General features: G+C 40.9%; 1 protein-coding gene across 3 annotated transcripts in view; it reads left to right on the top strand.

Annotated features, from left to right (window-relative positions):
* Nucleotides 1-3,064: 3,064 nt before the first annotated feature.
* git1.S (G protein-coupled receptor kinase interacting ArfGAP 1 S homeolog) overlaps nt 3,065-25,412 on the top strand; it is a 69,560-nt gene continuing 47,212 nt past the window's right edge. Inside the window, exons 1-5 of one of the 3 annotated variants that reach the window (XM_041583321.1) lie at nt 3,065-3,431; nt 20,369-20,502; nt 22,770-22,882; nt 22,966-23,071; nt 25,306-25,392. In XM_041583321.1, coding sequence (XP_041439255.1) covers nt 3,380-3,431; nt 20,369-20,502; nt 22,770-22,882; nt 22,966-23,071; nt 25,306-25,392 — 492 coding nt within the window. In that variant the 5' untranslated portion in view covers nt 3,065-3,379. The remainder of the gene's footprint in view (nt 3,432-20,368; nt 20,503-22,769; nt 22,883-22,965; nt 23,072-25,305; nt 25,393-25,412) is intronic. The other 2 variants (XM_041583320.1, XM_018248788.2) reach the window with 2 other exon arrangements.

The following is a 25,412-nucleotide window of genomic DNA, read 5'->3' as shown; positions in this document are numbered from 1 at the left end:
GTAGCCTGTTGTTTTTCCTTCTCAATGTAACTGAATGTGTCTCAGTGGGACCTGGATTTTACTATTGAGTGTTGTTCTTAGATCTACCAGGCAGCTGTTATCTTGTGTTAGGGAGCTGTTATCTGGTTACCTTCCCATTGTTCTGTTGTTTGGCTGCTGGTGGGAAGGGAGGGGGTGATATCACTTCAACTTACAGTACAGCAGTAAAGAGTGATTGAAGTTTATCAGAGCACAAGTCACATGACTGGGGGCAGCTGGGAAACTGACAATATGTCTAGCTCCATGTCAGATTTAAAAATTAAATATAAAAAAATCTGTTTGCTCTTTTGAGAAGTGGATTTCAGTGCAGATCACTTGTCATTGGATTCCTGTTGAAGATTATAACACAAGTAGAGGGCTGCGGCAGTTGATAAAGCAGCTTTGGACCCCTGCAGCATTGACAAGGCAAAAAAACATAATTATGTTAGTGATATAAATAATCGTTAGCATATGCAAATGAAGGTTACATTAGTGGGAAGAGGAGTCTTGTGGTGTTGCTTTTGTGTATGTAATAAGGATGCCCTTGGCACAGAGATTGTGGTCACTACTGTTTCTTTTTTAAAGCTGCTATATTTTTAAACACTGCTTATATTTATTTCAATAAGTTTTTATTGGGGTTTTTTCAAGTTAAATTACAGCTTTTGGTAAAAGCCTAATATATACTTTAAGTAAAAGTTTTTACATTAACACATAATGACATTAATAATCACATTAATTATTAAAATTTGTATAGAATTGGTCACAAACAATATGTTTATACAGTATTCTAGTAATAAACTTATATTTCAAAACATTGTTATAACAAACCTTATTGTTTGACTAAATACCTCTATTAATAGTAAGTCAAGGGAATTTTTCTAGAAAAGCTATAATTTTTTAAGGTTTTTTAAAGTTCTTTCTGGAACTGTTCAAGGCAGCGTTTTAACTTCAATATGAAATAACTTATCAAGTATATTATATCAAGTATATTAAATAGGTTTGAAGGTTCCATTTGCTTTTGTGTATTTTTAACCACTATTAACTTTATATAAGGACAAATGAGAAGTTTTACATGGTGTGCCCCCTGCTGCCAAAATGGCATAATAACCAAGCTCAATGATGTATCAGATGCACTGGCTTTACTGTAAGGGCAATTAATCAGTGCTGAAGGTTAAAACTGTATATGGATGTTTAACAAATAAGTGTTCATTTTGGGGGTATAGTTTTCCTTTAAGCAACAGATAGTTCATATCATATTAAGTGGCATATTAAAGAATCTTACCAAACTGGAATATATATATAAGTAAATATTGCCCTTTTACATCTCTTGCCTTGAGCCACCATTTCGTGATGGTCTGTGTGCTGTCTCAGAGATCACCTGACCAGAAATACTGCAGCTCTAACTGTAACAGGAAGAGATCACCTGACCAGAAATACTGCAGCTCTAACTGTAACAGGAAGAGATCACCTGACCAGAAATACTGCAGCTCTAACTGTAACAGGAAGAGATCACCTGACCAGAAATACTGCAGCTCTAACTGTAACAGGAAGAGATCGCCTGACCAGAAATACTGCAGCTCTAACTGTAACAGGAAGAGATCGCCTGACCAGAAATACTGCAGCTCTAACTGTAACAGGAAGAGATCGCCTGACCAGAAATACTGCAGCTCTAACTGTAACAGGAAGAGATCACCTGACCAGAAATACTGCAGCTCTAACTGTAACAGGAAGAGATCACCTGACCAGAAATACTGCAGCTCTAACTGTAACAGGAAGAGATCACCTGACCAGAAATACTGCAGCTCTAACTGTAACAGGAAGAGATCACCTGACCAGAAATACTGCAGCTCTAACTGTAACAGGAAGAGATCACCTGACCAGAAATACTGCAGCTCTAACTGTAACAGGAAGAGATCACCTGACCAGAAATACTGCAGCTCTAACTGTAACAGGAAGAGATCACCTGACCAGAAATACTGCAGCTCCAACTGTAACAGGAAGAAGTGTGGAAGCAAAAGACACAACTCTGTCTGTTAATTGGCTTATGTGACCTAACATGTATGGTTTGTTGGTATGTTTGTGAGCACAGTGAATCCTACGATCCCAGGGGGCGGCCCTTATTTTTTAAAATGGCAATTTTCTATTTATGATTACCCAATGGCACATACTACTAAAAAAGTATATTATTATGAAAATGGTTTATTTATATGAAGCAGGATTTTACACATGAGCTGTTTTACTCAGTATCTTTTTATAGAGACCTACATTGTTTGGGGGTATAGTTTTCCTTTAAAGGGGAATATCCAGGAAACCTGTCCCAATTCAGACACTGGCCCTGCTGTCATTCTGTCAGATGGTGGGAATAGGGAATTAGAGCTGATGGGGGCCCCAAGCATTGAATGAGGGCCCCAACATGAAGGGAGAAAGGAAGGAGCTCAGGGATGTCCAGTCTGAAACCAACAATTCCGAGCAGCACCCACAGGCAGTTGCTCCACGGGCTGAGAGAATCCCTGATGGATACAGTATTGACTATTGATAGATGTGGCCCTAACATTCCCTCAAGAGCCAAGTCCATTAGGGCCACTTGATCCCAACTGGAAGCAGTTCACTCAGCAGTTCACTCAGCAGTTCACTCAGCAGTTCAGCAGGACACTCAGCAGTTCAGCAGGACACTCAGCAGTTCACTCAGCAGTTCAGCAGGACACTCAGCAGTTCAGCAGGACACTCAGCAGTTCACTCAGCAGTTCAGCAGGACACTCAGCAGTTCAGCAGGACACTCAGCAGTTCACTCAGCAGTTCAGCAGGACACTCAGCAGTTCAGCAGGACACTCAGCAGTTCACTCAGCAGTTCAGCAGGACACTCAGCAGTTCAGCAGGACACTCAGCAGTTCACTCAGCAGTTCAGCAGGACACTCAGCAGTTCAGCAGGACACTCAGCAGTTCACTCAGCAGTTCAGCAGGACACTCAGCAGTTCGCTCAGCAGTTCACTCAGCAGGACACTCAGCAGTTCGCTCAGCAGTGCACAGGACACTACTCAGGAGAGGATCCCCGAGCCTCCAATCCCCGGCTGTCCTGCTGCTGCTCCACTTCTTCTCCTGGTTCCTCCCTCCTTCTCTCTATTTCCCATCCCCTGGAGGGGGCGGGGCCGAGCGCTGTTTCCTGCAGCCAATACATTGGAGCACAGGGAATCCAGCCGCGGAAAATACCAAGTAGCGGAGAGGGGAGCCTGCGGGGACTCGCGACCCTTCCCCATTACAGACACAAGCGGATCCCCCCCTCCCATCTGTAGAGTTCCGCGGGTTGTGTGCGAGTGGAAGCAGCGCCCTGGCTCATAAGGGGATCCCGTCCTCTCCCCTGAGGATGTCTCGGAAGGTGCAGAGAGGCGAGCTGTGCGCAGACTGCAGTGTCCCAGGTAACGCGCTGAGCTCAGCAGCAGCCGCTCAGTCTCTGTGGCAACTCAATGGGCTCATGGCACGGGCCTACGAGTCACCTGCTCCCCAGTCCCTGAAGTGGCACTTGTCATATTGTATCTCAGCCATAATGTCCTTATAGCATTGTAATAAACAGCTGAGATATAACACTGTGCCGCACACACTCTACCTGGGCTTGCTGGGAGTTGTAGTTAAACAGATGGAAGAGCTGTGATTGGTCGCTGCTGACATAACTCTGCTTAGGCTCCTCCCTCCTTAAAGGGACAGGACTTTCTTCTCTCCTGTAGCCCCTGGCTCAGGTCTCCTGTAACTCACACTGGGCAGTTCTTTGACTTTCTCAGGGACCCAGGAATGATCCTGCTGTGGCCTGAAACACCTTCATTATGGGGAGAGAGTAAGAGGCGCCGCCCTCCGGCTGTTCTTCTGTTACAACTTTCAGGACTGAGGTGGATTTTGGGTGTTGTAGTTGAAAAGCACAAATAGGTTGTTGGGAGTAGGACAAACCTGATAGTCTCTACTGGGACTTTCTCTACAGCTTAATCTCAGTGATACCTGCCCTTTGCTCCTTTGTATTTAATTGTGTGTACAGAAGGTCACCTACCTGCCTGCCTACCTACTTACCTATCCCCATGGTGGTTTGTCAGAGGACGTTTATATAGTGAATAAAGTACCCCCTCTTGTAAAATATAAGGATATTATAAGTTACCGAGGAGTTTCATGACCATATAAAAGTACGAGGCCGAAGGCCGAGTGTTTTTATACAGGTCATGGAACTCAGAGGTAACTTCTAATATCCTCATATTTTGCAACTGGGGTACTTTATTTATTATAATACACACGTTTCAGTGAGTCATGTGACAGAAATGACATCACTACTCACCGTTAATAACTGATGACATCACTACTCACCGTTTATAAGGATATAATTTACAAGATATTCATGGCTTTTGTGTATTATATATATATATATATAAATAAGCCAATAGCTGGTGCACACACAGCAATCAATAATATAATATCTGCCTCTGTGCTGGTTAGCTAAGGACTCCTGATGACGAGTCGAAATGTTACAATAAACTATTTAAACTACTTTTTTGGCACCTTAAAAGTCCTATGAGTGCATTTTTTTTGTTTAATATATATATATATATATATCTATATATATATATATCTATATATATATCAGACCCAGACTGGCAATCACTGGGTTCTGGCAAATGCCAGAGGGGCTGTTGTCAGGTACCATAGAAAGTCAGTATTTAGTGGGCTGGTGGGAGCTGATTGGCCTCTGTGTACCTGAAATGCCTGGGCCTATTTATATATATATATATATATATATATTTTTTTTTACACAAAAGCCATGAATATCTTGTAAATTATATCTTTATAAACGGTGAGTTCTGATGTCATCAGTTATAAGCGGTGAGTTCTGATGTAATTTCTGTCACATGACTCACTAAAACTTGTGTATTATAATAAATAAAGTACCCCTCTTGTAAAATATAAGGATATTATAAGTTACCTCGGAGTTCCATGACCTGTATAAAAACACTCGGCCTTCGGCCTCGTACTTTTATATGGTCATGAAACTCCTCGGTAACTTATAATATCCTTATATTTTACAAGATGGGGTACTTTATTCCCTATATATATACCAGGTGGCAGCAGATTTTATGGCACAGACAGAGAATGTTGCTATGTTTTGTCATGTGTTTTCATTGTTCAAACATAGAGAGTGGGGACAGCAGGGTCCGGTGCTGTGAATGGCTCAGTGTTGTGCCCACAGCATGGTGCAGAGTGAGATGCCAGGTCCCCGCTGTGTATAAAGGGCAGATCACATGACGTCATGCCTGGAACTTTTTCAGGAGTTGGACTGGTAGATGCCAATTACACGCTGGCCCTTGGGAATACAGCCGGGTGGTAATGAATATGACTCCATGCTTGTGTGCTCTTCTGGCAGAGATACTTCTGCCTTTCTGTGACAAAGTCTTCTGTTTTATTGTGTATTATTGTGTATTATTGTGGGACTAACTCTATTTAGTCTGCTGGGTCCACTTGCAGAAATGTCAATTTACCCCATGTCAATAGAATAGTGTTGGTAATAAAAATAAGAAAAAACGAGCACACACAGCTGATGAAGTTTAAACTGAAGTTTATTCCATATTACTAACATTATACTTCCTAGAATGTGTAATTTTAGTAATATGGAATAAACTTTAGTTTTAACTTCATCAGCAGGCTCTAGGGGGCAGATTATCAAGTGAATTTGAGGGAATTTTCGAAGTTAAAAAATTCGAAGTCATTTTTTTGGATACTTCGACCATCGAATAGGATACTATGACCTGGAATTTACTTCGAATTCGTTTCGAAGTAAAATAGTTTGAATATTCGATCATTCGATAATAAGTACTGTCTCTTTAAAAAAACTTTGCCTTCAATAGTTCGCCAAATTAAACCTGCCGAAGTGCTATGTTAGCCTATGGGGACCTTCTAGATCATTTTTCGAAGTCTTTACACATCGAAGTAAAATCGTTCCATCGTACGCTAAAATCGTGCGAACCGTTCAATTCGAATGATTTTATCGTTCGATCGTACGATTTTACTTCGATCGTTCAATGGCCAAATTCGGTGAAAAAACCTTTGTCTTCGATAGTCAAAGTATTTTAATTCGATGGTCGAATTTTGAAGTATTTTTTATTTCGAAATTCGACCCTTGATAAATCTGCCCCTTCGGAGTGCGTGCTTGTTTTTTGATTGTATCCTCACCTCAAGCTACGGGTTCAGGGCACGGCACTCGAGCCACCTGTCGTTATTGGTGATGCTGATTTTCCCTACATTCATTACACTGTTTAAATTGTGTCCAAAGGTGACGGACCTGGGCTTTATACACCCAGGTTGTTTTCTCCATCGGGTGAGCTGCAGTTAAACTTATTTCGCTGTTCCATGTTAAATGCTCAGAGTTTTTATGTTCCTGTGCTAAAAATTTAAATTGGTCAGCTTTTCACTTTTTGTGATTAGAGTTGGTTTTATTTATATATATCGTGCGGTTAGTGGGATTAGAACGATCGTACATTTCACGATTTTTCGGCCGACATCTGTCAGGAAATTGATCGACCAGGTCAAAAAATCTTTGTCGGTCCCAGTGCAATGTATCTATGTTTGCAGGGCCAAGCAGCTCCCCTTTGTTTTCCTGCCAAATTGGTCTTTTTAGTGGATGGTAAATTCATACGATTGTTCAGAGATAATCGTGGTCTCACGATCAGGATCGGATCTTTTAAAAATCTCAACATCTATGGCCAACTTAACTGTTTCTTCAAGTACTGAAAGGATATAAGCACAGGAGTGAGTTTTACTTTAAGATACAATACTTACTGTGTTAATAATCTTTATTTCACAAATAATAACGTTATTATTATTATTATTAAGCAGGATTCAGATTCGGCGAAACCTTCTGCCCAGCCAAACCGAATCCTAATTTGCATATGCAAATTAGGGGCGGGGAGGGAAATCCTGTGACTTTTTGTCAGAAAACAAGGCAGTAAAAAATGGTTTCACCTTCCCACCCCTAATTTGCTGTGCAAATTAGGATTCGGTATTCGGCCGAATCTTTAGCAAAGGATTCGGGGGTTCTCGTCAAAAAACTGTTATTAATAACCATATTAGTTTCTCCATTGTTATCCTCTGCACTGGTGGTTCTGACTTGGTACTGACCTGAGTCAATGTAGCAGAAGCCAGCAGACCTGTGAAAAAACATGCGCGGCTGCTACATTCTTTCGAGAGACCGCATCAACAGTGCAGAAAGAGATAGAAAAACTTTCTCTTTCTCTGTAAAATGTTGTTTGGGGGGTTACAGTATATACTCGAGTATAAGCCGTCCCGAGTATAAGCGGAGGTACCTAATTTTACCTCCAAAACTGGGAAAGCTTATTGACTCGAGTATAAGCCGAGGGTGGGAAATGCAGCAGCTTCTGGTAAGTTTCAATCAAAAAATTGAGGGTTTCTGCTCCCATTGGAGGTGCCGGCATCTCGTTTTTGGATGCCGGCGACCATTCTTGGACGCTAGCGAATATTCTTGGAGACTATTCTTGGACGCCAGCGACTATTCTTGGATACCGGCGACTATTTTTGCGCTTGACCCAAATATAAGCCGAGGTAGAGTTTTTCAGCATATTTTGGGGGCTGAAAAACTCGGCTTATACTCGAGTATATACGGTACATCTACATAGTGTTTTATATGGGTGACATTACACTTTATATATGTTCTGCAAAAAAATTGAAATTGATCTAATGCGCAATTCCTTCGGTTCATACGATTCGAATTCGGCTGAATACGGACCAATTCGATTGAAAACAGACCTATTCGACCAGAAAAAAACAACTTTGACTTAATTAAGGTTGGTCTTTTTAAATTCATATTTCAACGTTTATTTCAATTCGAAATTCGACCCTTGATAAATATGTCCCTAAATGTAACTATACATACCGTTTTATTCTGGCTTATCCTCCAGGAAAAAGTGGTCTGGTCCATGAAAAAAGCACCTAAAAAAAAAAAGTGTATTTTCTCATCTGCTGTAACATTTTAACACAATTACATAAGCTTTAACTGTGTCAAAACCATAAAATTGAACTGCAGAGCTTATATTCGGACTACACTGTTTTTATGCCACTTTAATTCTCCAGTTGTGATGTTATCTTCTCTTTATCAGCTTTACAAGTCAAGGAATTAAGTTGATCATGTAAATTCATTTGCAAATCAGGCCCCTGGGATAAGGTTTATGGGAATCTTCCAGATGCAGCGAACACCAGCGATTGCTGAAAATGTAACTTGATGGAGTGAAACAGACAAATGTTTTGCATACAGGTCAGCGTTTGGGGTATAGTTCTACAACTACGCGAATCCATAACCTGTTTCAGTTCTACATCGCTTGGGTTAGGCTGCTGGGATTTGTAGTTCAAACAACAGGGTGCTCCAAAACTGCTTTTTCCTGCTAGGGAAAGAAAGAGGAAAGGCATTGTGGGAATAAGAGTCCATACTACAAGTATGGGATCCACAATCGGAAACCCATTATCCAGAAAGCTCCAAATTACGGAATGGTCGTCTCTCATAGACTCCATTTTAAATTCCAAATATTTTAAAAAAAAAAACGATTTTATTAATCTTTGTAATAATAAAACAGTAATATGTACTTGAGCCAAACTAAGCTATAATTTAATCCTTATTGGAAGCAAAACCAGCCTATTTGGTTTATTTTATGTTTATATGATTTTCTAGTAGACTTGAGGTATAAAGGTCCAAATTAGAAAAGTATCCGTTATCCAGAAAACCCCAGGTCCCGAGCATTCTGGATAACAGGTCCCATACCTGTATACCAGAGAGAGTGCGTGCTGTATCTGCATACAGTGTGTAAATATCTTTACAATCTTACCGTATTTAATTGGTGTATACGGTGAAAGTTGGCCAGAATGAATTTTTTTTTTATTATGTAAAATATAACATTTGGGGTTACTTCGACTTAAATATTGCTGTATATTTGGGGCTGGTTAATGTTATATTGCTTTGCTCTTTTTATAACTGGCCTCTGACCTTCCTTCCTTCACTGCCTTCTGTGTATATAGACCCTGTCAGTTACATCACAGTCATATCATCTCATAAGCTCTTGCCTGAGGTCACATTTTCTGCTCTTTTGTCTCTTTCATTCCTTGTATTCAGACTTACCCTATTGCCTTCATGCTTTATCTCTGAAATATCTGCGGAATTTCATCTGCCAGGGTTCTGCAAGGTTCCAATGTGCTGGGGACTTCTAGAAATGTGTGTGTGTGTATATGTATATATATATATATGTATGTATATATATAAAGGTTCCTTTGAAATGTTGGCTGAATAAACCTGTTCACTATATATATCCTTTATCTCTTTATACAAATCCTGTAAGTGCCGGTGCCAGTACTTTGGAATATTTACTATATATATAATATTTCTGGAAAAAATACCAGCCTTCCTATATTTTTATCTTTTTTGCCTATTAATAACTTTGGGATCAACCATAATTTTTACCGGCCAGGCCGGTAAAATACCGACCAGGTGGCAACCCTAGATCCATTATCTAGAAAGCTTTGAGTTACGGAAAGGTCATCTCCCACAGAATCTGTTTTCAAATAATCCAAATTTTTAAAAATGATTTCCTTTTTCTCTGTAATAATACTTGATCCAGACTAATGGTGGCCATACACGGGCAGATAAAGCTGCCGATATCAGTCGTTCGGACCGATTTGACAGCTTATCTGCCCGTGTATGGGGGCTTCCGACGGGTCTTCCCGATCGATATCTGGCCACGATATCTGGCTCTTGAAGCACCGGACTGTTAATTGTAAGTTCTGCTTCTAAAAGATGAGTCTCTGCTGGGCACATATACCCTCTGGCCCTTGGAACTTCATCTGCTGCAGAACTACAGGGCAGTTATAATTAAAGGGATTCTGTCATGATTTTTATGATCTAGTCTTTATTTCTAAATGACACTGTTCACACTGCAAATAATTTACTCTACAATATAAAATGTCATTCCTGAACCAGCAAGTGTATTTAGTTGTAATATTGGTGTGTAGGTGCATCTCAGCTCATTTTGCCTGGTCATGTGATTTCAGAAAGAGCCAGCACTTTAGGACGGAACTGCTTTCTGGCAGGCTGTTGTTTCTCCTACTCAATGTAACTGAATGTGTCTCAGTGGGACCTGAATTTTACTATTGAGTAATGTTCTTAGATCTATCAGGCAGCTGTTATCTTGTGTTAGGGAGCTGCTATCTGGTTACCTTCCCATTGTTCTGTTGTTAGGCTGCTGGGGGGGGGGTTGATATCACTCCAACTTGCAGTACAGCAGTAAAGAGTGACTGAAGTTTATCAGAGCACAAATCACATGACTGAGGGCAGCTGGGAAACTGACAATACTGTATGTCTAGCCCCATGTCAAATTTCAAAATGAAATATAAAAAAATCTGTTTGCTCTTTCGAGAAATGGATTTAGTGCAGAATTCTGCTGGAGCAGCACTATTAACTGATGTGTTTTGGAAATTTATTTTTTTCCCATGACAGTATCCCTTTAAGCAACATCTGCAGAACAAAACACAGTAGATATTCTAGTCTTAAAGCTTAATTGGTCTTCTGTTTTTTGGACGTCTGTTTTGCTTTTAGGTTTTATTATTGAGCGGCACATAAAAGTTAATAATAGTGCAGTGCCGTGTGAAACTGCTCACATGCAGATGTCCCCGAGTTTTTACATCCTTCCTGTGCTTTCTGGAATCATTTGTATTGTGATGAAAGTCACCTTACTGTCCTTGGGTTTTGGTGTGTGTTTTTTGCATAAAATCTTATGGGTCCCATAAAAAAAATGTGAGAATGTCATCTGTGCTTGGTCATCAAATGAGGCAGAAGTCCCTGGTACCCTGGATCAGAGAAAGGCATGTTTCTTGTGCTAGGATAAACCTAAAATATCCCTGTTATTCTGAAATTTTAGAAGCAATTCTATTTGAATAAGCAAATTCCAATGCTGATTATTATTTTCAAGTAATATTATAATAAAATATTTCCTGGTGCACTAATGCACACTTGACTGAGAAGTACTGTACTTGTCTGTTTTTGACAGAGCTAAAGAACTTCTGGCATGTTTTAGCTTGTTCATTGTGGGTAACCGTCAATCCTTGGTGCGTAGTGGCAATTTGATCAAAAGCTCTTTGTGTCATAGCCCTAAGGATGATGCCATAATCCAGGCTTCTGGCCTATGTTGCAAATGCAGCCATGTCTTTATTCTATCACTTGTGGTCCATTTATGGCTGTGCCACTCACATTGGATAGAAGTGGTTTTAGCTCGGGGATAGCTTGGGGCATATCGGGGAGAGATGTCGCCAAACGAGCGGATCTCCCTGTGTATGGCACAGGTGGCCATATATGCACCTCAGAAGTTTTCGTACAATATTTGGGGCGTGTATGGTGGTAGACAAGGTAACCAATATTTGCAAAAGCCATGGATAGCCGTCGTCTTGTTCATCAGACCGGATGGAAAATTTTCATCAAACACATTTGAAGGTGCCCAAACATTAGCCAAAGTTTACTGAATCGTAGGATAGAGGTAAAATTCTGTTGTTTTTACTTGCATATCTAAAGTTTCAGCTCTTCGTAGAGGAAACAAATGATCTTTCCAATGACCAATGGTCACGGTTAAAGCCACCTTAAAACTGCAGTTATGGTAAATTCTCTAGTCGCAGTCACAACTGAGCTGTCAGTCTTGGGCACCATCTGAGCTAGTATAAACTGGTTTGCTGCTTTTCATTTTAATTAGCCATATGCAGTTAATTGCTCATGTAAACCAGGCTTCATCGCACTGAATCAGATATCCCTGTAAGATTGTACATTGATTTGCTTCAGTCATTATACATCGAATGCAGTTGAGGTTCCTTTATGGTTTGGAGCGGGGATTTCTCTGTCTCTGGTGATTAGGAAATGGAAAACATGTTCTGCTGAGCTTTTGTAGAGATTAGACATCATTCTCATCAGTGCCTGCCATAGTAGAGCTTTCAATTGAAGGTCTGTTTCAATTTTCCATTTTATCAGGAGCAAATGAACCTGCCTGCATGTTTTTGGAGAGTGGGAGGAAAGAGGAGTACTCAAGGAAACCTACACAATAACAGGAGTAACATGCTCATTTTTTTGCAGATAGTCGCTTGACTGAAATCGACTGAAGAACTCCTTTTCCTGCATGTTAGCAATGCTAAACTACCTTACTGCTCACACAGAACTTTAAAATACAACCAACGAAAATTTTCAACAGGAAATTTTGTTGCTTTCTGGGCACGCATGGAACCTTGAAGTTCAGTTTTGACAGGTCAACTTGTAATCTCATTGAATCCACATTCCGTCTGCCAATTCCACATCTCGTGCATGGATAGGGGATTTACAAATTTGGAATGGAAAGGCTGCTTCTCCTCAGGTCTGCTGACATTGGTATCAAAAAACAGTATACGACCATTGGTGTGTGGGGTTATTGATAAAATAAACCCTGAGATCAGCCTGTGAATGGAGACATTGGACTTGTCAGGTTTTGTATTGGTGAAAAACTACTTATGAATCTATTTATGTAAGCCTAGGGACACATGGCGAACCCTCATGTAGGCAGTAGCCTCCTCACTTTTCCGCATTGAATCAGCTTTTTGCGAACAGACTTTCAGCTCAAACGCAAAGACTGCAGTTCTTCACTGAAACCAGCGGAGTCTTGTTTGCTCTGAGCTAAGCCGATTCAGTAAAAAGAGAGGACACTACTCCTCAGCCACCGGATTTTAGCTAGCTGATTTTGTCCCTACCCTAAGGGCAAAGACACACGGGAAGATTCAGGGAGATTTAGCCGCCCGGTGACTAATTGCCTCTTCAGGCGACTAATCTACCCGAAAAGCCTTCCCGCCTTCTAGAATCTAAATTGCCGGCAGGATGGCACTCTGAGAGCTTCATTTTCTGAAGTTGCCTGACGAGGAAACTTGGGTGACTTCGAAAAACAAAGTGCTCCGAGTGCCATCATGCCGGCGATTCAGATTCTAGCCAGTGGGAAGGCTTTTCGGGAAGATTAGTCACCCGAATCTTCCCATGTGTCTCAGCCCTAATGGTGTATTTTACTTTTGCACAACAGGGTGTCTAGCTGGAGAACTGGATGTGATTTTTTTTTTTTTTGTTGGCCCCCAGACTGCTGAAGACCCCGACTTCAGACTGCTGAAGAGCTCCACTGATTTCTGTTTATGATATCATCATTTTGTCTTATAATCTGACCCCGGAGAATGTAGTTTGAATAACTGGCCCACTCTATGGAAAGAGTTGCCCAGCTGTGCCATAGAAAGTCACATTGTAGTCTCACCTTCGCTGCTCTTTCCTTCATGACTGAGCTTCACAATCCCCCATTTTCCACAGTTTTGGGCCAGTAACTGGGAGGGACTGTGTAACACTGCCTGTCAGTTATTAAACAATGGCTGGGTTTGTTCCCTTCACTTGGCTCCAGAAAGCTGATTTTGTGGAAAATCAGACGTATGAAAACACAATAGAGAATGCTGTTTATCTGTGGCAAGACAACCGATAATGGGGATCCAGCTTATCAGACACTCCAGTGTTGCTGGGAGGAAACATCGGTGTCAGGATGTAATGACGAATAAACACAGCATGCCGCTTATTTCTCTTTGCTTAATCAAGCATGTCAATTTACGTCTAACAGATTGTTTTACATTAGAACAAACCCTGGAGCATCTGTTGAGCCCATTTGTTCTTCAGCCTCTAATATCGCTTGAATGTTTCCAAGCGTTATGCTTAAAATTTATGAAACAGTCTGGCAAATATGAATGGTACCCTGGCATGGATTTGTAGCTCCAACGGTGTAGTGGCGGTTAAAATGCCGGACATCTACTGAGGTTTAGTCCAAAGGCAGCCATATTTGAGCCAGCTAGATTCAGTATCCAGCCGATGATAACACAGGATGAATGGAGAGGTAAAATATGAAGTGATTCTTGGTCAGCTCCTCTTATTTAATAGGCCTGATGTATCTGAGCAGGAGGAAATAAGAATAAGCAGAGCATCCTCATCACTTATCTGCTGATGTACCATACTCTCATAAGTTCATAAATATCAGGATGTTAGGTTTTTTGGGCCTCCATACAAGTACAGAAAAAAAACGAATTATTTTATTAGAAACTGGCCTGAACAGGGCCAATAGCCACCAAAGCATTTCCCTGAGCTGGGAAATCAAGTGGCATCTACGTGACATTTTTGAAGACTCAATTGGTTTTAAGCGATTTGTGTTTTTTCTTGTTGACAGCCAAAACCCTTGATGTGACATTTCATATTCTAGGTTGGTGTACGCCCTTAGCCCTCCCACTGCCGAGAATCCCAATAAAAAGGAAGAGCCAGTTTTGCTTCACGATACTCAACCAAGGTTCGCTCAGTCTCATGCATGTTGCCCAATAGAGCCGTTGACATGTGCCGTGCTTGTTTCCATGCTTGTCTGTTATTGTATGGTTATCTTTTTTCAGATCTTGTGCCCAACAAGACCCTTCCCAGCCTGTACCTACCCTGACCATTCCCAAACAGAGCCAAACTTTTAAAGCTGTAATATTTTTGCACCAACAATGCTAGGCGCAAGAACTAATACAGAGTTGAAGTAGCTAATTACGGATGTGGGCAGCGTCTGTGTCTCCTCTTGGCATGTCTGTGTGTGGTTACTATGGCACAAGTGTATGATTTAAAACCCTAACCATAGACAGTGTGAAGCCTTAAATCTTTGTGTTGTGCTTTACCCCAGAATGTGACGTAGCTCTGTCAGGAAGTTTCGACTGCTGTTTAGTGACAGGAAGGAAGCAGATAGTCACATGACTGTTTGGAATTTCGTCCATCACTTTTCGTTGTTAGACTGTGTGCACAGAAAATGTTCGATACATACAAAATCACTAGTTAAAGGGCAATATGTACCTATATACACCGTTGCTAATCACAAGCCCGATAATTAAGGGAGAGAAGTTCTGTATTACCGGTAACTAACCAGAAGATGCAGGTTTTATCAGGCTTTGAGATAAGAATCATCTCATTATACCGAGGGCTTATCTGTGGACTGTTGGGCTAATTTCACACCTGGGCCAAAATGCACAATAGAGCATTTTCAGGCCAACATATGCATGGTTTGAGCACTGACAGGCAGATTGTTCACTGACCACAAGATAGTTGGAAGCAGATTGTGGTTTTTCTTGTTGAAAGTCAAAACCCCTGATGTGACGTAAGCCTTTATTTATTTTACTAGTTTCTCAACTGCAACCAGTAGCTCAGCAGAGCCGAGAAGTGAGACCGCAAGTTCTAAAATGTTTCAGATTCTAGGTTGGTGCAAGCCCTTAGCCCTCCCATTGCTAAGAATCCCAATAAAATAGGAAGAGCCAGTTTTGCTACACGTTGGTCAACCAAGGTTCACCCAGTCCCATCAACCAGTCTCGTGCATGTTGGCCAATAGAGCCATTGACATGTGCCATGCTTGTTTCCATGCTTGTCTGTTATTGTATGGTTATCTTTTCAGATCTTGTGCCCAACAAGATCCTTCCCAGTCTGTACCTACCCTGACCATTCCCATTTTTTTTTTTTTGGACCTGTGTTTGATTCCTCCCGGGGACATCCAACACTGTAACAGTGCTTACATCCCTAGAGGGAGATTAGATGTTACCATTGTGTTGGGACCCTTCAGGAAATATGTCCTACAATCAACTCCTGGTGTATTTTGTGGGTCTGAGCATCGCTAGCAAGTAGATACTGGAACCGAGTTCTGGCCATAAGTTTATTGAGATAGTTCTGCGGTGTTGCCTCTGAAAGTAAGGGGCAATTGTCAAGACCCCAGATTGAGTTGTTCCTGGCTGTTTTGTGTGTATTTAGTGAGAGGCGTTTGTTGGCACTCTACTTGCTCTCTTTATGTAAACCTTACTGATGCAGTCTGTCAATGAAACTGCAAAGCGCAGTGCTATTACCCTGAAATGTTCAAGCTGCTACAATGTAGGTAGGAGGGCGCCCAGCTGTGTGTGTGGGAGAGATGGAGAACGGCTTGTTACTAAAGTTGGGATATTTCTATAAACTCTCTCCCTCTGTGAGCATTGCATTACAGTAACACCTTAGCTGCCAGGCCTGCAAATTTCAAATTTCGAATTTATGGAAGTTTTTACAAGCTCCCATGAACTCTAAATTCAACCCTTGATAAATCTGCCCCTAACTGTGTCTTTGTATGACCAGCTTAACCAGTTCTAAAAACTTTTTGTTCTACCTTGGCTATAGCCAACATCTCCCCCAAAGCAATTAAGTCCAGTAGGATCACACACACCTACAAGCACCTAACACCACCTAAAACCGTACACAACCAATTACACATACATGAGGATTGCTCTACAATTGCACCAGTGCAGTTGTGCCCAGAAACTAGTTCGATCCTTTGCTTTCAGTAGACTGGTGCACCTTCACACCTATATTCATAAAAGAGGCCTACTGGCTGTACATGCAAAAACATACATAGACCATATCTACCTCCTTCCTCTCTAGTAATATGATAGTGATGTGCGGGACAGCCGGATACCCGCGGGACCGGTCCTGAATTCATTTTCCGATATATGTTGTGCATGATTGTATTGCAGTTTTACATTTTGGAGTGAACAAAACAGGAAAATTGGAAGGGAAAATGGCTGTGCAGTCATTTGCCCCCAGAATTCCATATGGGGGCATTGCGTCTGATACCATAGCAGCAGGTATATCAACGTCAAAATTGGCTCTTGTTCTTTGTGGTAACTCGGACGCAATTGCACTGACGGTTTTCCATATGTGAGTGGTGTCACTTCCGGTGTTTTGTTATGTGTGCCAAGTTCTTTAGACACAAGTGCTCTGCGCTTATTGACACACGGCCTGGGGGGTCCCTGGAGTTGCTGTCTACTCCATAGATGAAGGTAACTACAGGTTTGCTCTGTGTCAGTAGGTGCATCTGCTCTCTATCCGTAACAAGGAACAGGAAGGACTGAACAACGCCAAGCGCAACTATACGAAAGTGCAAAGAGCTCATTTTACCTTTAATTTATTTTTTATAACTGACTGCAGGGAAATTTGCACAAACACAACTGTGATTGTGGACGTAAACGACCCCTTAAAAGGCACTGAGAAGTTCCATGACTTCAGGTGTGAGGCTGAAGGCCACTTGCTTTCATACAGGTCACTGAACTCCAAGGTGACTTTAATATCCTCCTATTTTACAACGAGGAGTACATTATAATAATATTATTATATTATAGCGAATCATGACAAAGAGAAATGACATCCCTAAGCACTGATTACAGCTGAAGACATCACTATGCACCTTTTATAAGGATCTCATTTACAGATAAGTATATATAGCGAAAGAAAGAGATTTTGCGTTTTATTTTTGGGCATTTCACTTAGTAAGGGCAACTATAACCACACCATTCAAAATCATTTTTATTTTTTTTTTTAAATCTACATAAATTTAAGTTGCTTTTGAGCTCTGTGTCAAGGAAACAAGTTTACCACAGTTTGTTCCAGCTAAGTGGGACATTCACTAAGATGTGTAATTGCGCCAGCGTCCGATTCGTCGCACTTCGCCAGGCGTATTTTCGCCAGCGCTACGCAAATTCACTAAAATCCGAAGTTGCGCTCAGGGGTAGGGTAAGGTTGCGAAGTTGCGCCAGTGTTAATTCACCAAGCAAAGCGAAGTTACGCTAGCGATGGTTAATTTGCATACGGCACCAAATTGAAGTTACAATGGAGGAATATGTAGCAGAACTACACAAGCCTGGGAAACCTTCAAAACATCAAATAAACATTTTATTTTGCCCTACACATGTGCCCACTGTATAGTTAAGTTGCCATGAGTTAGGAAATGTAGGGGGGAAGGAGGGGAGCCCCAAAAATTTTTTCGATCTTTTTCAGCATATCGCCCATAATAAACAAAAAACCCCAGTGTTTTTTGGGACTTAGAAAAAATGTTAACTTTGAAGCAATCCCTATCTACTCTATTGCACTTTGCCTGGTCTGAGGTGGCGAAGGAAGTCTGGCGTAAAAGGTAGCGTTCAGAACAATGCGCACGTTAGTGAATTTGCGTAGTTACGTCCGTTGCGCAAATTCGCCAGGCGTAAGGGCGCTTAGTGAATTTGCCCCTAAATGTCTTATGATCTCAAATGTCTTTCAAGGCCCTAGAAGGAATTGTAATTGATTTAGAGCTATAGAAGGCCTTTTTTTACAGGGCACTGTGTATTACATTTAATATCCAGGTTCTTTGAGTACATTTTGAGTAGTCTCTGTTAAATGGTGTTAAAGGAAAACTATACCCCCCAAACAATGTAGGTCTCTATAAAAAGATATTGCATAAAACAGCTCATATGTAAAATCCTGATTCATGTAAATAAACCATTTTCATAATAATATACTTTTTTAGTAGTATGTGCCATTGGGTAATCCTAAATAGAAAATTGCCATTTTAAAAAATAAGGGCCACCCCCTGGGATCGTAGGATTCCCTGTACTCATACATACCAACAAACCATACATGTTAGGTCACATGAGCCAATTAACAGACACAGTTGTGTCTTTTGCTTCCTCACTTCTTCCTGTTACAGTTAGAGTTGCAGTATTTCTGGTCAGGTGATCTCTTCCTGTTACAGTTAGAGCTGCAGTATTTCTGGTCAGGTGATCTCTTCCTGTTACAGTTAGAGCTGCAGTATTTCTGGTCAGGTGATATCTTCCTGTTACAGTTAGAGCTGCAGTATTTCTGGTCAGGTGATCTCTTCCTGTTACAGTTAGAGCTGCAGTATTTCTGGTCAGGTGATCTCTTCCTGTTACAGTTAGAGCTGCAGTATTTCTGGTCAGGTGATCTCTTCCTGTTACAGTTAGAGCTGCAGTATTTCTGGTCAGGTGATCTCTGAGGCAGCACAGAGACCATCACGAAATGGTGGCTCTGGGCAAGAGATGTAAAAGGGCAATATTTACTTAATTTCCAGTTTGGTAAGATTCTTTAATATGCCACTTAATATGATATGAACTATCTGTTGCTTAAGTGTTCATTTTGGGGGTATAGTTTTCCTTTAAAAATTGTTGGCATTATATAAATAAAGCATGGTGTTGAAGATGGTTATCCATTAGTAAAACCAGGTGAGCATTCTACCATTTGATATAAAGATGAGGCCAGCAGAGGGCACTGTTTCATAGTTTGGAAATGAGATTAGTTTGAAGTGGCAATGAAGGCAATACCCACAATATATAAATAAATATAATAGTTTCATTTAGCAAATTAGTACTGTCCCTAGGAATCGCAATCCCCTTTCCCCAGTGTCCTATAAAAATGCTTCACTTTCCCTGAAGGAAATGACCATTTAGTCTGACTATAGGGCACAATAATGAGCACAAGTCTATCTTTCTGAAATGAGTTTTCTCTCTAGAATACTTTTTTTTTTACTATCTACCAGTACTTTGAAAAGCAATTACTCGGAGAGCTTATTTTCCTATTAGCGCAGCAATGGGATAGGATTTCGGTGCATCCCTAACCTCATGGCATTCCTTAAATTTTTGTGCACGGTACGTCTAGGTGCAAACTCTACAGCAGTGTTGGCACAGAGAAAGCATTAATGAATTCTGTTTACTTTTGAGCACCCTTATCCAGAAACATTTTTCTGTATGACAGGTCTTTTACCTATATTATGTCACAGTTGTGATTCACACAAAGAAACCTCATAATGTAGCCTCGTGCAGTATGTAAAATATGGCCTTTTTAGCCACATTCAGTTTTAGGGTTTAGTTCTCCTTTAAGTGCTAATTGTTAAAGCGACAAGATGAAGGAGACCCCTGCCCCATAAGTGATGGAGAATGAAATTGTCATTTGAAAGGGGCAATACGGCAGCATATTCTTATATGAAAGCCGAGAAGATCTGTGCAAAATAGGGATGCACCGAAATCCACTATTTTCGATTCGGCCGAACCCCCGAATCCTTTGCGAAAGATTTTGCCGAATACTGAACCGAATCTGAATCCTAATTTGCATACGCAAATTAGGGGTGAGAAGGGGAAAACCGTTTTTACTTCCTTGTTTTGTCACAAAAAGTTACACGATTTCCCTCCCCGTCCCTAATTTGCATATGCAAATTAGGATTCTGGTTTGGCCGGGAAGAAGGATTCAGCCGAATCCGAATCCTGCTGAAAAAGGCCGAATCCTGAACTGAATTCTGGATTCGGGGCATCCCTAGTGCAAAAGCTGTTTTTAAGGATAATTCCATTACTTATGAATTTGTCACTTTTACAGTGTTTACTAGGATTTATAATTCATCATGCATTTGTTTGCTGTAGGTTTTTCATGTTTCCCTGTTTTCCCTCTCTCGTGTAGATCCTGGGTGGGCCTCCATAAACCGCGGCGTTCTGATCTGTGATGACTGTTGCAGTGTGCACAGAAGTTTGGGGAGACACATCTCCATCGTGAAACATCTAAGGCACAGCACGTGGCCATCATCTCTCTTGCAGGTGCGATTCCAGTTGGGCAATGAATGCTAAATTCTGGCTGCAGGAGGCTTCTTGGTATTTCACAGGTTAACACAAAAGACCAGCAATAGAAACAATTATTCTGATGGGAGCAGATGACATTATACTTGGGTTGCCACCTTTGTGCGGCTCATGATCCAGGCAGGTGGGGGAGCCATGGCCAGGGTCGGTCAGTGAAGTTATGGGCAGGGCTACGTCACACAGGCGGAGCTATGACGTGTCGATCAGCGATTGGCTGATTGCCATGTCACTCGGGAGATCCTGCATGTTTTCATTTTTTGAAAAACCCGGGCCGACTGTCTTGACCGGGTTTTCAGAAGGGCTTCCTGGGTCAAGTCAGTCTGCCCGGTTTTCAAATCCAGATAGGTGTATTATAGTGAGGAAGGTACAGTTATTAAAGGGGCCAGATTCTTTTTGTGGAATTCTGTTCCCCTAACATTACTATAAATCTACGCAATGAAAAGCACACGGCCAAAAGCAACAAGTAGAAATGGGTTGGCATAGCTCTCGTCAGTTCTGTGACTGATGTGCCCAAGAAAATGTATAAAAATATACCAAGAAAAATAAAGAGGTTAAAGGGCTATTAATAAAAAAACTTTGGATTTTTAGGGTTTAGGTTTGACCAAATTCAGAATCCAGGGGTACGGATTCGGCCAGGTATTAAATCCAAACCCCTTTTTTTGCATTTGAAAAGCTGGCGTGTGGGCGGATATACACGAACCATGTGCCTAAAAGGATTAGCTCGATTTTTTTTTCTCCTGTTAAATAGGGTTTAGATTTGATAATTTCTGAAATAATCAAGTTTATGTTCACTATTCCTCTCTCAGCATCTGTTTCTCTTCATCTCTCTTCATGCAGCAGTTGGGTGTCACATATTCATTGACAGTTAGATCCAATATATCTTATAGGGGGGCTCCTTTCCTAGCAGATGTATTAGAGCTCACTCAAATAACTGATTCCAGTACAAACAAAATCCAACAAAATAACTGCCTTTTGCACATATTCTGCATGTAGAGAGACATGATGTCTGGTGAGTTTAATAGAGTGACCTCTAATACATCTTCTAGGCAAAAGGACCCCCCTATAAGATATAATGGATCTAACTGTCAATGTTGCTGTACTCTTTTTCCCCCGTTTGTATTTTTATACTGAACTGTTCCTTTAAAGAACTCCAAGACCTCAAATAATAAATAATAAAAACCAATTGCAAATTGTCTCTAAATATCACTCTCTACAACATACTAAACATTAATCTAAAGATGAACAACCCCTTTAAAGTGATACTGATGCTAAAAAAAATACTTTTTAAAATATGAATGTACGTTAAAAGTTACCTATAGGTCATGTTGATCCGGCGGAGATCGGTCATTTGGTCGATCGGACAGGTTAGAAAATTTCTGTCGGCTGCCGATAATATCTCTGCGTGTATTGCTGATCGTACGATTTTCAGTGGGAGACTGTCACTAGCTTTTGTCAGACATAACTATCCTACGATTGCTGTCGGGCAGAACATCGGCTGATCTGTTCTTTAACTACTTTATTTGGTTGGAATGGTAAGACTTTGATCTGAATGGTTAGTGGCAGGTTGGGAGATGGGAAAGTCCGATCGTACATTGATTCGTACGATCGGATCTTTGCGTCTGTGGCCAGTTTAAGGGTCTGGCCAAATGAGCAGATTCGGGAAGATTAGTCGCCCCAGCAACAAATCTCCTCTTCTTCGGGGCGACAATCTCCCGAACTGCCTTCTCGCCGGCTAAAATGAAAATCGCCTGCGGGAAGGCACACGCGGCGTTTCCCTTTCCGAAGTTTCCTCGTGAGACTCATGTGGCCTGACCCTAATGCTAACGGACTTCTTCTGCACATATATGGCAGCCCCCTCATAGACGAGCACGGGGAGTCAGGTGGGTAATGTAAAAGCTTTGAGCAAATACTTTGCTTATAATTATACTTATAATTTTGCCATAAACAGAGCCAATACTATGATAGATGTAAAAATGGTTTAATTTCTAGTTTCAGTATCTCTTTAAAGACACTTCTGTCCTACAACCACTTCTGCTAGAATGTGATATTTCTAAGCACTGGGGTACTCCATTAAGCAGGGCCCTTTTTAACTCAGTATTTTATGAATGCACCCTACTAATGTACAATATGCTGCCATTTTATAAATAAGAGATAATTATAATAATGGCAGGGCACCTTCCTTTCTTTCTTGCACTGAACATGCCTCATGTACTGCTCTTTCCCTACAGATGGTGCACACGCTGGCCAGCAATGGGGCAAACTCTATCTGGGAGCACTCCCTTCTGGATCCAGCACAGGTACAGAGCGGCCGACGTAAAGCCAACCCCCAGGACAAGTTACAGTGAGTGCTGCCTTTAGTTGCACAAGTGCAGTGTTAATGAGTGAGCTACTGCTAAATCAGGACTTTTTTTTTTTATCTTCCAGCCCCACAAAGTCTGAGTTCATTCGTGCCAAGTATCAGATGCTAGCGTTTGTACATAAGCTGCCATGTAGGGATGACGATGGAGTGACGGCTAAGGATCTGAGTAAGGTAAGAAACTGATGTAACACTATTCCTGTGCCTGAAATAAAATATGATTGAATTTGGTGTGTGTGTATGAGCCCTCTCTCAGCATTTTTATATTTCTGGGGAGTACCATCACCTCTACACAGCTTAGCTACTCACAGGTGTAACTACTTTTATTGGATACAGAAATCTGCACTGAGACAGACATGAGTCGGGCTGAGATTTTTTGAGAAATATCGGCCCCCTCCGAACAGATTTCTATAGTTAAACGGATTCTGTTATGGTTTTTATTTCTAAATGACACTGTTTACACTGCAAATAATTCACTGTACAATATAAAATGTCATTCCTGAACCAGCAAGTGTATTTAGTTGTAATATTGGTGTGTAGGTGCATCTCAGGTCATTTAGCCTGGTCATGTGATTTCAGAAAGAGCCTGCACTTTAGGAGAGAAATGCTTTCTGGCAGGCTGTTGTTTCTCCTACTCAATGTAACTGAATGTGTCTCACTGGGACCTGGATTTTACTATTGAGTGCTGTTCTTAGATCTACCAGGCAGCTGTTATCTTGTGTTAGGGAGCTGCTATCTGGTTACCTTCCCATTGTTCTGTTGTTAGGCTGCTGGGAGAAAAGGGAGGGGGTGATATCAATCCAAGTTGCAGTAAAGAGTGACTGAAGTTTATCAGAGCACAAGTCACATGACTGGGAGCAGCTGGGAAACTGACAATCCCCATGTCAGATTTCAAAATTAAATATAAACAAATCTGTTTTCTCTTCTGAGAAATGGATTTTTATTTCTAAACTGATGCGTTTAAAAAAAGAAAACATTTCCATGACAGTATCCGTTTAAGTATTTTCTGTGCTCCCTGTAGTTCTGGAAATGTTTGACGAGCGCTGCTCTGAAATTAACTTAACGCTCGGGGGGATTTCATTCATAGCTCATCTTGTATGGATACGTCAGTGCTGTTTTACTTGCCCTATCCCATATGGCAGTGTATGCGCAAATGTGCATGATGAATGGCCATTCGACTTCTGGCTTAGACGGCAGCATTTTGCATTGTGTCGTAAAGAAGAGAATTGTTTATGCGTTAAAACCCACGTACTATATAAATATGCATGAAGGAAAGCCAGCAAAGGCCTTCATAAAACCACATAGCAAATAATAATAATATATATAAGGCTTGCTAGACCCAAAATACATTGAAATTATTTAGGGTCATAGCTTTTTTTTTTTTTTTTTTTAAACAAAACTATTTAAAGTAACAGTTCAGTGTATAAATAAAAACTGTGTATATAGATAGGCTGTGCAAAATAAGAAATGTATCTAATATAGTTAGTTAGACAAAAATGTAATGTATAAAGGCTGGAGTGAGTGGATGTGTAACATAATAGCCAGAACACTACTTCCTGCTTTTCAGCTCTCTAACTCTGAGTTAGTCAGTGACTATAAGGGGGGCCACATGGGACATAAGTGTTCAGTGAATTTGCAATTGATCCTCAGCATTCAGCTCAGATTCAAAAGCAACAGTTATGACCCATGTGGCCTCCCCTCAAGTCTCTGATTAGTTACTGCCTGGTAACCAATCAGTGGAAAGCAAGAGAGCTGAAAAGTAGGAAGTAGTGTTCTGGCTATTATGTTACACATCCAGTCACTCCAGCCTTTATACATTACATTTTTGGCTAACTAACTATATTAGATACATTTTTATTTAGCACATAATATCTGTTTACCCAGTTTTTATTTTTACACTGAACTGTTCCTTTAATAAACTGATATTTTCAACTTCAGAGCCTCTAAAGAGCAGGAGTTTGCTTAATGAAACAGTTGTAATTCCAAGCAACTTTCCTATATACATCAATTCCAAACTTCTATTGGTTTTTAAAATGATTTGTAAATGGAGCTCGTATGGAAAGCAGTATCTGTCTGTCCCATTCTTTGAACTGGTGGTTCTGACTAGTGAAAAGCGATGTAGCAGAAGGCAGCTGATTAACAGCCTCATAAAGAAGCCTACACAGTTGTCTTTAGCAACATTCTTCCCAAAGGCAGAACCAGCAGTGCAGTAGGGGCTGGACAGACACAATTTTGCAATCACATTTACAAAAAAAGTGTTAATATATATATATATTTTTTAACATGTATATTTATTGAGCGGTATATACTGCAGAGAAAACTTCTTTTATTGTATTGCCTGTTTGCTTTGACTTCTACCCAAGTGCTTTAATTTGCCACCGTATCCATCTCTCTTTTTAATCCCACAGCAACTCCACTCCAGCGTGAGGACAGGGAACCTGGAGACTTGCTTGCGGCTACTATCTCTCGGGGCTCAGGCCAATTTCTTCCACCCGGTAATTACTGGATGTTCTTC

Source organism: Xenopus laevis, chromosome 2S (genome assembly GCF_017654675.1).
Source record: "Xenopus laevis strain J_2021 chromosome 2S, Xenopus_laevis_v10.1, whole genome shotgun sequence".
NCBI lineage: Eukaryota > Metazoa > Chordata > Amphibia > Anura > Pipidae > Xenopus > Xenopus laevis.
This window is presented reverse-complemented; position numbering and strand designations above follow the sequence as displayed.